Source organism: Rhinatrema bivittatum, chromosome 2 (genome assembly GCF_901001135.1).
Source record: "Rhinatrema bivittatum chromosome 2, aRhiBiv1.1, whole genome shotgun sequence".
Taxonomy (NCBI): domain Eukaryota; kingdom Metazoa; phylum Chordata; class Amphibia; order Gymnophiona; family Rhinatrematidae; genus Rhinatrema; species Rhinatrema bivittatum.
In genome coordinates this window covers 223750868-223765597 of record NC_042616.1, presented here as the reverse complement: position 1 = coordinate 223765597, position 14730 = coordinate 223750868, and the positions used below count along the sequence as shown (strand labels likewise).

The window sequence follows — 14730 nt, the reverse complement described above, 5'->3', positions numbered from 1 at the left end:
AGACTGTTCTGATCCAAACGGACAACACAGTAGCCATGTGGTACATCAACAAACAGGGAGGTGCGGGTTCGTATCTCCTTTGTCAAGAAGCTGCACAGATTTGGGGCTGGGCCCTCAACCACTCAATGTATCTCTGGGCAACTTATCTGGCAGGCATTCACAACATAGTGGCAGATCGACTCAGTCGTCAATTCCAACCACACGAATGGTCCCTGGATCTCTCAGTAGTGACCAGGATATTTCAACATTAGGGACAACCAACAAGAGACCTCTTTGCGTCACATCTAAATCACAAAGTGGAAAAATTCTGTTCTCTACACAAACAGAAGAGCCAGCCAGCCGAGGACGCCTTTGCTCGCCCTTGGAACTCAGGCCTACTATACGCGTATCCTCCGATACCACTCATAACCAAAACTCTAGTGAAGCTACAACAGGACAAGGGGTCCATGATACTCATAGCCCCGTATTGGCCTCGACAAGTATGGTTCCCCACACTTCTAGACGTCTTAGTCAGGGATCCAATTCGCCTGGGAGTAGCTCCCACTCTCATAACTCAGGATCAGGGCAGGTTGCGCCATCCCAACCTTCAATCCCTATCCCTGACAGCATGGATGTTGAAAGCTTAATTTTACAACCACTCAATCTTTCAACCAATGTATCTCAAGTGCTTATAGCTTCATGCAAACCTTCCACACGAAAGAACTATTCTTCCAAATGGAAACGATTCACCTTGTGGTGCAGGCAAAACAATATTGATCCTTTCACTTGCCCCACTACTTCTCTCCTAGACTACTTATACCATCTTTCAGACTCTGGTCTCCAGACTTCATCTGTAAGAGTCCATTTAAGTGCAGTCTCAGCTTACCATAACAAGATGGGAGATGCACCTATATCCACACAACCTCTTGTCAGCAGGTTTATGAGAGGTTTAACTCAAATTAGACTACTAATTCGGCCTCCAGCCACAGAATGGGACCTGAATATGGTTTTAACAAGACTAATGCATTCTCCTTTCGAACCCATTGATTCCTGTGATCCTAAATTTCTCACATTGAAGACTATCTTCCTCATAGCCATTACATCAGCTAGAAGGGTTAGTGAGTTACAAGCACTTGTCATGTACTCATCCTATACAGAATTCCTACATGACAGAGTGGTTCTCCGTACACATCCAAAATTCCTCCCCAAGGTAGTTACGGAATTCCACTTGAACCAATCTATAGTTTTACCCACATTCTTCCCAAGGCCTCATTCTCACCAAGGAGAACAGGCTTTACATACTTTGGACTGTAAGCATGCGCTATCTTTTTATTTAAACCGCACTGCAGTCCACAGGAAATCCAATCAACTTTTTGTTTCTTATGATCCAAACAAACCGGGTAAAGCTGTGGGTAAACATACTCTCTCTAACTGGTTGGCAGATTGCATACAGTTTTGCTATGAAAAAGCAGGCCTTCCTCTCCAAGGGCGAGTAAAGGCACATTCAGTAAGAGCAATGTCAACCTCAGTAGCACACTTTCGTTTAGTCCCAGTTCTTGACATATGTAAAGCAGCAACATGGAGTTCTCTTCACACCTTTGCAGCTCATTACTGTTTGGATAAACAGGGATGACAAGATTCAGCCTACGGACAATCCGTTTTAAAGAACTTGTTTCCAGTCTCAACCCAACTCCTTCTACATCCAACCTATTGTGATCTTCCACTGACTCATTTCAACTACAATAATTCACTATTGCCTCAATCTGAAATGAATCAGCCTCTAGCTTGCTAATCACCCATATGTGAGGACTAGCATCCTGCTTGACCTGGGATAAAGCAAAATTGCTTAACTTGTAATAGGTGTTATCCCAGAACAGCAGGATGTAGTCCTCATGAAACCCACCCACCTCCCCGCGGAGTTGGGTCTTATTCCAATTCTTGGTTTACTATTTTAATTTTGCTAAAGCTTATTGCTACATACAAGACTAGAGTGAGACCCCTGTGGCAGAGAATATTATGGCATACTGGGCATGCTCAGTGGCCTCTCAGTGCCAGTCAAAAGTTTCTAGAAACTTTGACAGAAGCTTTTCCCGCAATAGGGCTCAGTCAGTGACGTCACCCATATGTGAGGACTACATCCTGCTGTCCTGGGATAACACCTATTACAAGGTAAGCAATTTTGCTTTACCCTAAAGTCTTTTGAGATTTGATGGACCAAATTGATCCTTGTCCAAATGGACATTCATTTGTACCTCTTGTAACAGGAAACTGTCCTGTGGAAGAAAGGAGACATTTTTTGAAATATCCTTGGGGAGATGTGCCAAGTAGACAAGGAGTCTGTCCTGGCAGTCAGACTGAACCTGGTCCTGGAACGCTCAATAGTCCTTGGTCAAGGATAAAGTTTAGATATTGCACAGATGCAACACACTAGTGGTACATTTGTTTCCCTCTCCTTGAACAGAGTTTCCTGCCTAGGGGAGCACAGCAATTTTCTCTGGATATCCTCATCCTAGATTGGAATCTGGGTTTTTCTATGAGCTTTTCTTCCAGTTATTCTGATTTATTAGGCCCTACGTAAAGTTGGAAGAATCTAGGAAACTATGTTCCTCATAGCTCCCTATTAGCTGAGACATTCAGTTCAAGCTCCTTGGGGATATGTCTGTCAGGGATCTCATCAGGTTGAAGAATTCTCCAATGCTCATCTTTAAGAACCAGAATCTCAACATGGGATTTTGGTTCTGTTAGCTAGATGCCCAAAGGCTGGCCCTGCAATCCTGGTGATGTCTTCTATTCCTCTGGCATACAGAAGGAGGAGAGCCCATGGTGTGGGAAGACAAATTTCACTGGGTGGTTTGAGGGAGAGGTCCCGTTCCCCTGTTTTACATGAAATCTGTTTGATCATCTCCTACATTTCTCCAAGTCGGTTGAATAACAGATCCAGATAAATTTCACCGAGGACAAGCAGAATGGTAGTCTTCACACATGGGTGACATCATCTGATGGAGACCTGATGTGGAAAACATATGTCAACGTTTCTAGAGCTGTAAGCCTCGTGGTCTGATTGAGCTCACCTTGGTTGTTTCTGGCCTAGTGGAAAACTTATTTCATCAAGGTTTTCGCAGTTTTTCAATATTAATTCATTGCCTAGTCCTCTTGGTTCCTTCCCGTAGTATCCTATTCAGGGTTTTCAGCGTTTCTGGTAAGTTTTATTTTGCGGTCGTTTCCCCCTGCAGCTGCTGTGACCCAGTGCCCACCGGCTATTAACAGCCGCTACCTTTGTTTTTTGTTTGTGGCCACTTGTTTTTTCGTTCTGTCGTGACCACATCCGGTTTTCATCGTTTCCCGAGGACCATGTCCATTACGGATCCTCACAAAGATATGTGTACTCTGCCTGGGGGCATCACATGACGTCTGGGGTTGTTGCTTGTTTGCACAAATAACCCTGAAGAGATGTCTTCTTCAACTTGACAAGATGGATCAGCTCTTCTGGTTGAGGAAGTCCAAGTCATCGGTATTGGTAGCATCGTCATCGTTGTACCTTGGAGCCATACCGATAGACATTATGCCATCAACATCACCTGGACTGTCTGTTCTGTCAGTGCTGTTGGCAGATAGATGCGCCGGAGACAGACTATTGTTGATCTCCTCTGGGCCAAGGACAGCAGAGTTCATAGTCTTCTGTCTTGGCACCGGGAAAAGACTGGGACAAGCATCGAGGGAAGCCTTTAAGAAGCATCGGCATGGGTCACTGTCGATGCACGTGCTGGGCATGGGGATGGACCAGCTTTTGCTGCGATGCCCCCAAAGAGACCCCCGCAGCAAGGAGGGCCTATCCACTACCAATGCCGGGGGTCCACAGTGGTCTCTATCAGTCCTGGTGCCAGTCACCAATCCACTTCGTGGATACGAAGATATAGCTACCCCCTCATTCCTCCCAGTCAATGTTGACATTGGTAGCGTTTGAGGAGGAGCTGGACCGTTGTTTCCAGCTAGCGGTGGATCGGACACTGCAGGGCAATGGGCCTGTGGCACCGAAAGCACTTGATCCGGTTCTGCTTACTGCTACTGGAGAAGCTCAACGTCCTCATCGGTGTGTTACCAACCCAGCTGGCACCAGTGCCTGGTGAGGTACCAAGGCCTCCCCCTGCCGATACGGTGGTCATTGCTGGTTCCTCCTCAGAGGAAACTCTGCCGATGCCAGCAGAGACACCGAGGCCTGTAGTACCCTGCCCAGTTCTACCAGCACCTGCACCTCTGGACGAAGGCCGAGAACCTAGGCCCCATCCCTTGTAGCATACAATGAGGATGAGGAGTCCCTATGACCACTGGGGGGGGGGATGATCGATGGAGTCCTCCAAGGGCTCTGATGGTCTCCCATCAGACCCTTCTCCTCCAGTTGAACGGAGGAAGTCCCTGCCTGAGGACTTAACCTTTGCAGGATTGGTGAGGGTGATGGCAAAGGCCATCAAATTTCAACTTTTAATAGAGGAGGATGCCAAGCACAAAATGCTTGAGATCCTAGAGTTCGTGGAGCCTCCTAAGGAGGTCGTGATAGTCCCAGTACTTGATATCCTTAAGGAGTTGCTGCTGAGGATACGGGAACACCCTCTCACAGTGCCTCCCATTAACAAGAAGTGGACAGGGCTCTACGCATCCAGAAGGCTGCCGAATTTGATAAGCGTTAGCTGCCTCACCAGTCTTTGGGGTTGAATCTGCTCTCAAGAGGGCTAAGTGCTTTCAGATCAATTTCTCAGTGCCCCTGGGAAAGGACCACAGAGCGATGGATGCTCTTGGGGGAAGGCGTTCCAAGATGCCATGCATATTTTCTACATCGCTGCCTACCAGCTCTACATGAGCCAGTACTCGCGGGACATCTGGAAGCAGATGCAGGCGGTAGCTGAGCAGCTCTCTCAACAGCAGCAAGACACCCTTACGTCGCTGATGTACAAGGGTCTGGAGTGCAGAAAACATGATGTCCGGGCAACCTACAATGTTTTCGAAATGGCACTGAGTGTGTCTGCAGTGGGAATTGACGCCTGCAGAGTGGCATGGCTGCGGGCCTCGGAACTTTGACCAGACGTACTGGAACAACTTGCTGACGTGCCGTGTACTGGATAGAATCTCTTCGGTGATAGGGTGAGAGATGCTGTGGCCCAACTTCGAGATAACCATGAGACCATCCAACAACTCTTCGCCAGTATGCCGAACCAGTCGTCCTCATCCAGGAGGCTGTCGATGCCAGGGCCAAGGAAATCTTTCTTTCACCAGAGGAAGTACTAACCTCTGCCTCCTCGCTCCCATCAACACCATCAGGGATCTCATGGCCGTCCCAGGCAGCAGAGAGCCCACAAACCCCAGCCAGCACCTTAGTCCACTCGGGGACGGGGTTTTAACTGGCCCGAAGGGAGCATATCCCAGTTGCCTGTACCTGGGACACTGGGTCGGGGCAGGCTGCAGTTCTTTGTGAACCAGTGGCCCACTGTAACCTCGGACCAGTGAGTTTTATCCATAGTCTGCCAAGGGTACCAATTAAATCTATTTATTGGGTGTCCTGCCAAATTGCCTTCAGTTCCCATAGTTTGGGGGCCGGTAATGCATCAGGAGGTACTACAAGTAGCACTCTCTTCCCTCTTAACAGCCAGAGCAGTTGAGCCTTTACCACCAGGGCAAAGAGGGTGGGGATTGTACTTCAGTACTTTCTGATTCCAAAGAGAACAGCATGACTCCATCCCATCCTAGACCTAAGGGCCTTGAACAAGTTTCTAAAATGAGAAAAGTTCAAGATAGTTTCCCTGGGCACCTTGCAAAAAGTGGACTGGCTATGCTCCCTCGACCTAAAGGAAGCATATACTTATATCGAGATCTTTCCCGGTCACAGGAAGTATCTCCAATTTGTTGTGGGAACACAGCACTTCCAGTACTGGGTGTTGCCATTCGGGCTTGCATCTGCTCCATGGGTCTTCACAAAATGACTGGCCTTGGTGGCTTTGCAACTCCGAAGTCTGGGAGTACATGTCTTCCTGTATCTGGACGATTGGCTGATCAAGAGTATATCTCAGGCAGGGGCTGTCGGATCCATGTGCGTGACTATTCAGGTGTTGCAGTCATTAGCGTTCATTCTCAACTACCCAAAGTCCTATCTCAACCCGTTACCTCAGTTGGACTTCATAAGAGCCCTGCTACACATGGCTCAGGCCAAGGCCTTTCTGCCTTGCCAGAGGGCTGTCGATGTGGCGTCCATTATGGCAGAAATTCAACAGAGCCAGCAGGTGTCAACCTGGCACATATTTAGGCTTTTGGACCATTTGACCACAACCATTCTTGTTACTCCCTTGGAACATGTACAGATGTGCAGAGCCCAGTGGACTTTGAGGTCACAGTGGTGCCAGGTCACTCAGAGCCTCCAGAATTGCATCCAAGTCACCCCCGTCTCTCCGAGATTCATTGTCCCGGTGGTGGGCACTTTCCAATCTGGAACAGGGGATCTCGTTTCGGGGTCTCCCCACTCAAATTGTTCTAACCACAGATTCATGTACCCTAGGGTGGGGAGCTCATGTAGATAGGCTCGGTACCCAGGGTCTTTGGGCAACTCGGGAAAGTTCTTGTCAAATCAACTTCTTGGAACTTCAGGCGATCAGATTCATGCTATGGGCTTTCAGAGATAGACTGTCCAACAAAGTTGTTCTGATCCAGACCGATGACCAGGTTGCCATGTGGTATATCAACAAGCAGGGATGCATGGGGATTGTATCTCCTGTATCAAGAAGCGGTCAGACGTGGTCATGGGCCCTGTCGCACGGAATGGTTCCCAGGGCCGTGTAACTGGCCGAGATGGAGAACGTGGTAGCAGAGAGGCTGAGTTGAGCCTTCAAACCCCATGAGTGGTCCCTCGACCAGGGGGTAGCGAGTAGGATATTCTGCCTCTGGGGGAGCCTGGACATAGATCTGTATGCATCCCCCTGCAACAGGAAAGTACCTTGGTTCTACTCACTGCACAGGACAGATGGCAAACCAGCCTTGGATGCACTCTCCCGTCAGTGAGGCAAGGGTCTTTTGTATGGTATCCTCCGATTCCCTTAGTGGCAAATACACTCATGAAGCTTTACAAAGGCAAAGGGACTATGATTCTCATAGCCCCTTGTTGGCCGAGACAGGACTGGATTTCACTCCTGCAGGAATTGTCCATCCAGAGGCTGATCAGTCTGGGGACTTCCCCAGATTTCATCATTCAAGATGAAGGCAGACTGTGGCATCCCAGCCTCCAGGTGCTGTCCCTCACAGCCTGGATGTTGATAGGTTAATCCTGCAGCTTCTTGATCGTTTAGAAGATGTGTGTCAGGTCCTGGTGGCTTCTAGAAAGCTTTCCACTAGAAAGTCCTATGGACTGAAGTGGAGGAGATTGTCTGTGTAGTGTGAACAGAAGGCTCTAGATCTGTTCTCCTGCCCCATACAAAAACTGCTTGATTAACTTCTACACCTATCGGAGGCTGGCTTAAAAACCAACTCAGAGTTCATCTTAATTCAATTGGCGCATACCACGACGGTGTAGATGGTATGCCCATCTCTGCACAGCCTATCATTCTACTTTTCATGCGAGGCTTGCTTCAATTGAAGCCTCCCCTAAGGCCTCCTGCTGTGTCTTGGGACCTCAACGTGGTGTTAGCTCAGCTGATGAAAACTCCTTTTGAACTGCTGCACACCTGTGACCTGAAGTACCTGACTTGGAAGGTCATATTTTTGGTGGTGCTCACTTCAGCACACAGGATCAGCAAACTCCACGCCTTAGCGACGTATCTACCTTATATTAAGTTCTGTCAATGCAGGGTGGTCTTGCGTGCACATCCAAGTTCCTGCCTAAGGTGGTGATGGATTTCCATCTTAACCAGTCAAGCATCCTGCCAATATTCTTTCCCAGGCCCCATTTGTACCAAGGTGAGTGAGCACTGCACAGTTTGAATTGCAAGCGAGCCTTAGTCTTCTGTCTGGAGCAGACAGAAGCCCATAGACAGCCCACCCAACTTTTTGTTTCTTCTGGTAAGAATAGGTTAAGCGTTGCCATTGCCAAACACATTATCCAATTGGCTAGCAGATTTCATCTCCTTCTGTTATGCTTAGATGGGACTGCATCTTGGAGATCATGTCAAGACTCATTCGGTCAGTCATGGTAGAGTCGGTGGCCCACTTGCGAACAGCTCCCGTGGAGGAGATATGCAAGACTGCGACGTGGAGTTCTCTCTACATATTCACATCACATTACGGTCTGTATAGGGATGGCCGATGTAACAATAGGTTCGGCCAGTCTGTCCTTCGGAACCTGTTTGAGGTGTAGAACCCAACTCTCCCACCTAGGGCCTGTTTGGGTTCAGGCTGCCTTCCCCTTTGTTACCAACAGCAGCGCTGGTGTTGTGCCTGTTGGCACCTAGTTAGGTGTCTGTTGGTCCCCTTTTGTTTTGGGAAGCAAAACAAAAAGGGATTAACATCCTGTTTGTCCTCGGGGAAAAAGCAGAGTTGCTTACCTGTAATAGGTGTTCTCTGATGATAGCAGGATGTTAGTCCTCATGAAACTCACCTACCACCACACGGAGTTGGGTTTCTCCCATTTTTTATTTTAATCATAATTCTATGTTATGAGACTGAAAAGGGACCCTGTGGTATAGAGCATGCTGGGCATACTTAGTGCGCCTAGTCCAAGTTCTAGAATCTTGATATAAGTTTTCCGCATCAGGGCGCCATCTGATGATATCACCCATGTGTGAGGACTAACATTCTGCCATCTTCAGAGAACACCTGTTACAAGTAAGCAACTCTACTCTCTGTACCGCTTTAGCTGTATTTTGTTTATGGGGCGGCTTCATTTGTATCTCATTGCTGAACCTTTTGCTGTGTTGTGGAATCTTAGCATCAGTGCTCTTTTAAGCTTCTGGGTTCTTGTCAGCTATGTTTCTGACCTGTAAGGTCAAATTTGCTAGTGGTCACTTCAGCAGGTGGGGTCTTTCAGCTCCAGTCCCTAGTGCTTTTCCCACATTGCTCTAATTTTTTTTCCTAGTAAGTGTTTTTTTCTTTGTATGTTTATAGTCATTGCCTATGGTCTTGCATAAGTCTGTAAAGGTGAGCTACTGTTTCTGTTTGGATATGAATGATCCATAGCCTTCTGACTGGAGCAGTCTAAAGCCCTAGATAAATCTACTCAGGTTTTCTTGACAACAATAAACTGGAATGACTAGTTCTACTTATCCTGGTTAGTGAATTTTGCCCTTTTTCATTTTCAGGAAGACCTGGACTTGGTGGGGCATTTCAAGGCTCATTGTACTGGAGCTACAACTTTGTCAGAAGCAAAGTTTTTCTAGACACTTTCACACCTGACCCCTGTTCCTGTTTCAGCAGGGTTTCCTGATGCAAAACAGAATTTTGATATGTCTTGCAGAGTCTCTTTGAAGAATTCCATCCCTCCTAGGGACCGATATTTTGTTTGACTGTCATAAAAAGAAGGAAAAACCAGTCTTTTTTGTGATACTGTTTAATTTTCCTTTATCTTTTTATTGGTGGCTGCTTGTAGTTTGCTAATCTCTATGTGAGGACTGCCATCCTGCTTGTCCTCAGAGAAAGTGAAGTTAATTACCTGTAATGTTAATTTTTTAATGGACAGCACAGTGTCAATCTTCACAAAATTCTCCACCTTTTGGAGTTGGTTTCTACAAGTCTTAGCTTTATGCATGGACTAAAATGCCATTTGAAGTGAAAGTTCCGTTGATGATGCCACGCCATGTGTGAGGACTTATATCTTGCTGTCCATCGGAGAACCAGCATTACAGATAAGTAACTTCACTATTTAGAGAGAGAGAATTTTTTTCATAATACCCTTTGCGGTTCTTGCATATACAACCACATTTATTGAGGAGAATAAAAACCTACATGGACAATAAACACAGCACACAGTTAAATTCCTCGTAGTTGAAACATTTCTCTTACAATTATTCTTTATTTGCTGATATTTTCAGGATGCTGTTCAGGTATTATTGAAGCATTCAGCTGATGTCAATGCTCGTGACAAAAACTGGCAGACACCCTTACACATATCTGCTGCAAATAAAGCTGTAAAGTGTGCTGAGGCTTTGGTTCCTCTTCTAAGTAATGTAAATGTGTCAGATCGAGCTGGTAGAACTGCACTGCATCATGCAGCCTTCAGTGGTCACGTAGAGGTAAGGGCAGTTTTCTTTATTTCTACTTTTCATTCTTTATTTTTTTTCTTTTATTACTAAACTTTTTTGCACCTTAGTAAATGCATTAATATGGCTTAGTTAAAAATGTATCTTCATAATTTTCTTCTTGACAGCTGTAAGAAAAGTTAGTTTTGTTAAGTAGAAGGTTATTGAAGTCATATACACTAGATAATCAAGTGTTAAATAAGCTGTGTCCAATATTAATGTCAGTATTGCGTTTGGCAGTCCGCGGGCTTGCCCCATGGACTGCCGCACTCACCTCCAGCTCCAAGCCAGAGGGAACAAACTGTGAGGCCAACACGCTCAGCTCGCTTCTGACACTATCTTCCTGGCCCCTCCTAAGGTGCGTGTCTGCCCGATACTGATGTATTTAAAAGGCCCGCAGCGGGAAAAGGCCAGCAGTGCCCATTAATGACCTCACTATCAAAGGCCTATAAGAGATCACTGCAGCAGCTGCTCCTTGCTTCGGCAGTAGGTCCACTACTGTTTAATAGAGCGAGTTTCCTCAGCATTCCTGACTGTGTTCCTGATCTTTGTCTCTTCAGTTCCTTGTCTCCTATTTTCCATGTTCCTTGTCTTTGTCCTGTGGCTAGTCTTCAGTATTCATTGTCTTCTGTTGTCTCGTCTGCCCGCCTGTGCTATTCTTGCTTCCCTGCCTGCGCACCCATCCTCCTTTCCCTTGGTCAGATCTCCGGTTCTCACTTTGGCTTGCCTTGGACTCTGTTTGAACTCCGCCTGCCACTGTCAACTGCCTGCTCTCTGACCATATCCATATTCCTCCTGCCACTGACCACTGCCTGCTCTCCAACCATGTCTGAACTCCGCCTCCCACTGACCACTGCCTGTTCTTTGACTTATGTCTGATCTCCACCTGTCCCGGACCCTGGCCTGTAACCTGACCATCTTTACAGATCTCCAGTTTGTCAGCAGAGGCCCCCACCTAAGACCTGCTGGCCTTGGCACCCGAGGGCTCAACCTAAGGGGAACAAGGGCTGGTATAGGCGAAGCTCCAGTCAAACCTGTGCCTCATCCAGTTCCGCCAGCCGATGGTGGGGACCTGCAGGGTTCCACTCTGCAGGCTGCGCCAACTCCATCTCGGCCCCAAGGTTCATGCCCACAACAGTCAGCAGCTGTATTATAGTTGTAGTCTCTGAATTCCTGCAAGTCAGCAACAAGGGCCATAAAATTGCAGAGCCATGAAAAAAAATCTGCAAACTTGGACAGAGCCAAGAGAAGGGAGCTGGGGGTGGTGGCATATGTGTAAGGCCTCTCATAACTTTTTTGCCTAACTTTGATCTACTTTCCAGCAAAAGGAAGAGAACAGTATTTTCACACCACATCTGCTGTTGCTTAGGATCAGACTAATGGTTTGACCCACATAGTGACCCAATACATCTCTATGAAGTATTGTGTGGTTCAAAAAGCAAGTCTGGCCTTAGGTAGCAGTAGAAGGAAGACATGGCATAAAACGCCTCTTCTCCTGTAAGCCTATTATAGACTAGGTATCAGGATTTTGGGGGAAAAGGTAGGAGAGAGTTAAGTAGTGGGGGGGAGGGGCAGAGAGATGGAACAAGGACCCTGTGGATGGGAGAAAGGGATGAGGGAGTGACAGGAGGAGGAGGATGAGAGAACAAGGGATTGGGGGCATAGATGAAACAGGGGAAGTTAATAAAGAGAGGGATGAGAAGATGGGTGGTGAGGCTGGGGAAAAGAAGAGGGTAGGAGGAATTGAGGGGTTGAATAGTGAGGCAGAGTGTAGGGCTGGAAAACAGAAGTGAGATAATGGAGAGAGGAAAAACTGCAAAAGTTGTCAAACAAAACAGGAGGAGAAGAGTTTAAGAAGAAAGGAGAAAATAGCAGAAGGGTGGTGCCAGGCAAGATAAAAGACAAGCTGAGATGAGAGAAAGTCTATTGTGAGAAGAGAACATAAGATAGAAAAATTGAAAATTAAACATGAAGCAAAAATGGAATGAAGGAAAACTGAAAACCAAAATAAAATATACAGCCACACATAAGAGATCAGAAAAACTACTTTGTTTAGTTTCTTTTATGGAAATTGGCCTTATAAGATCACCCTGTCTTGTCTGCCTGTTCCCCTGCCAATATCCTTTGAACTGTTTATCAAATTTCATTCCAATTTTTGCCCTATATAGAACAGATGATAGTGGTACTGCCTGCCCTGCTACTCCCTGCCCTGTGCTCCAGGCTTGCACATTTTTCCTGTGCCCCCAATACTTAGAATACCTTTTTGTTTTTACCCTAATTTCCTACAGAGCAGTAGTCTTCATCATTCTCTGTGAACAAGTAGGACAAATCAACAACACAAGTGGGTGATGTCATCTGATGGCACAGAAACAGAAGCTGCTTTTGAGAAAAAAGTCTTTCTGAGCATACATGGGAATTCCTGCTCAGCTGCCCCTGCCTGAGGCACCTCAGTCTTTTTTTTGTCTGCCAAAGTAAATAGAAGTATTGCTCCCTCTCTTCAGCTGCTGCTGAGTTTTTTTTTCTTTTTTTTTCTTAAGCTTTTTCCATATTTTTTTCTCATTTCAGTTTTTTCTTTTATTCTTTTCAAGCCTCTAAAAAAAATTAGTATTCTAGATTTTCTCAGCTCTTTCCTTATGTCGGACAAAGAATCTCGATCAGGTAAAACGCCTTTCAAATTATATTCCCACTGACAGGACTTCCATGACTTTTGTCATGATATATCTGCCTGCTCAGCATGTAGAAGAATGTCCTCATAAGCTCAAAATAAGAGAGCTTATGAAGTAATATTTTTTCATTCCCATCAGATGAGAAGAGAGTATTCTTAGGTAGACCAGTATATAGCTTGAAAAGGTCAATAATCTAGAAGTCATAATCATATATCAGAGTTCCTGCATGGAGCAAAAGGTGTCCAGGAAAAGTTCTCCATCAGTGCCATCCTCTTCGAAGAGACATTGCACCAATGATATTTCAGAGTCAAAGTCATCGAAGTTGAAAACTGCAGATGTTGGCTTGAAGGCAGAGTTCTGATGTTTGTGTTGTCTGCACCATCCACTTCAGCAGACTCCTGTTTATCTCAGTATATAGTCTCTTCAAGAATCTGCAGATGAAGATGTGGTTGGTGCCATATAAAGTCTTCCAGTAGCCTGAAATATGGAATCCAGTGATTTCCAGGCTTTGGGGTAGTTCCACTGCTGCATCACTCTGATGTGGAATTGACGTTGAAGTGGGTAAAATATGCCCAGTAACATGCTAACATGCCTTTTAGAAAGGATCCAAAAGTGTTGGATATGTTTGGAAGAAAGTCTTCCAGGAATCCTTCTTAGCATATGGATTGTGACTCTCCAGTTGTTTTTACAAAAGTGTGTGTGCACAAGCTGAAGTCTTTGACAAAATCATCAGAACCTGGGCATGCCAAATTCTGTCAGGCTGTGGAAGATACAAATGAGCTTGAGAAGTATCTTATCTATTCCGTATATGAAGCTTTTAATACCATGGCTAGAACCTTAGCTCTGAAGATGTACACAACCATCTGGCAGATTGTCCCTTATTTAGTGATAAGGTGCAGATTGTGGCTTTGATTAAGAAACCTCTATCTACTCTGTAGTTGCTCTCTGCAGCAGTGGGAGACCAGGTGACCCCAGCTGTCTCTGTTCTGTTCTGATAGGTAATTCTGAGTAAGAAAGATGTTATTAAGGAGTTCCCTTAAAGATTTCTCTCTTTACCTCAGAATACTATGTCACATAAGTTTAACACATCAGCGCTCCTTAGAGTTGTATGTATCATTTTGAGCTCAGTTAATTGTTTGAGATCAGAGCCACTCAATAACTCAGTCAGAGATATATTCTTAAAAAAGAATGTCCATTTGTGGATTTGAATATAAGGTGTTGATGTTGATCCAAAAAATGTTGAACCAGGTTGGTGCTCTCTGGCTTAGCGCAGTGTTACGGATATGTATTCCCACAAGAAATTTAAGATCACAAGATAAATGATTCCTTGAGATTCCATGACATACCTTAGTAAAATTAGAGATCGAACATTTTCCATAGTCGGTCCAATATTATGGAATAACATGCTGATAGATTAAGAACTGAAATCACCACTAGCATTTTATTAAAGAAAACAACTTCTAAAAACGTGCGGGCCGATTCAGTAAAATGTGCGGGAGAGCCAGCGCTTGGAGGCGAGCACCCGCTCTCCCAACGTGCTCCCAGGCCACTCTCTTGGGCGCGTGATTCAGTATGCAAATGAGGGTCCGCGCTGATAAGGAGGCGCTAGGGACACTAATTTTACCGGCATCGGTAAAATTGAGCATCCGTTTTCCAACCCGCGGGCTGTACAGAGGGTGTACAGAAAAGCAGTTTTATCCCAGGACAAGCAGGATGCTAGTCCTCACATATGGGTGACGTCACTGACAGAGCCCTATTGCGGGAAAACTTTCTGTCAAAGTTTCTAGAAACATTTGACTGCCACTCTGAGCCCACTGAGAATGCCCAGCATGCCATGATGATATTCTCTGCCACAGGGGTCTCTCTTCAGTCTTCGTTTT

At 45.8% G+C, this 14730-nt stretch overlaps 1 protein-coding gene across 4 annotated transcripts in view; it reads left to right on the top strand.

Annotated features, from left to right (window-relative positions):
* ANKRD28 (ankyrin repeat domain 28) overlaps positions 1 to 14730 on the top strand; it is an 805300-nt gene that overhangs the window by 254372 nt on the left and 536198 nt on the right. For 3 of the 4 annotated variants that reach the window (XM_029589217.1, XM_029589218.1, XM_029589216.1), the window contains exon 5: positions 9978 to 10178. The exons of the other annotated variant lie outside the window; for it this stretch is intronic. In XM_029589217.1, the coding sequence (XP_029445077.1) occupies positions 9978 to 10178 (201 nt within the window). The remainder of the gene's footprint in view (positions 1 to 9977; positions 10179 to 14730) is intronic. 4 annotated transcript variants of the gene reach the window in all.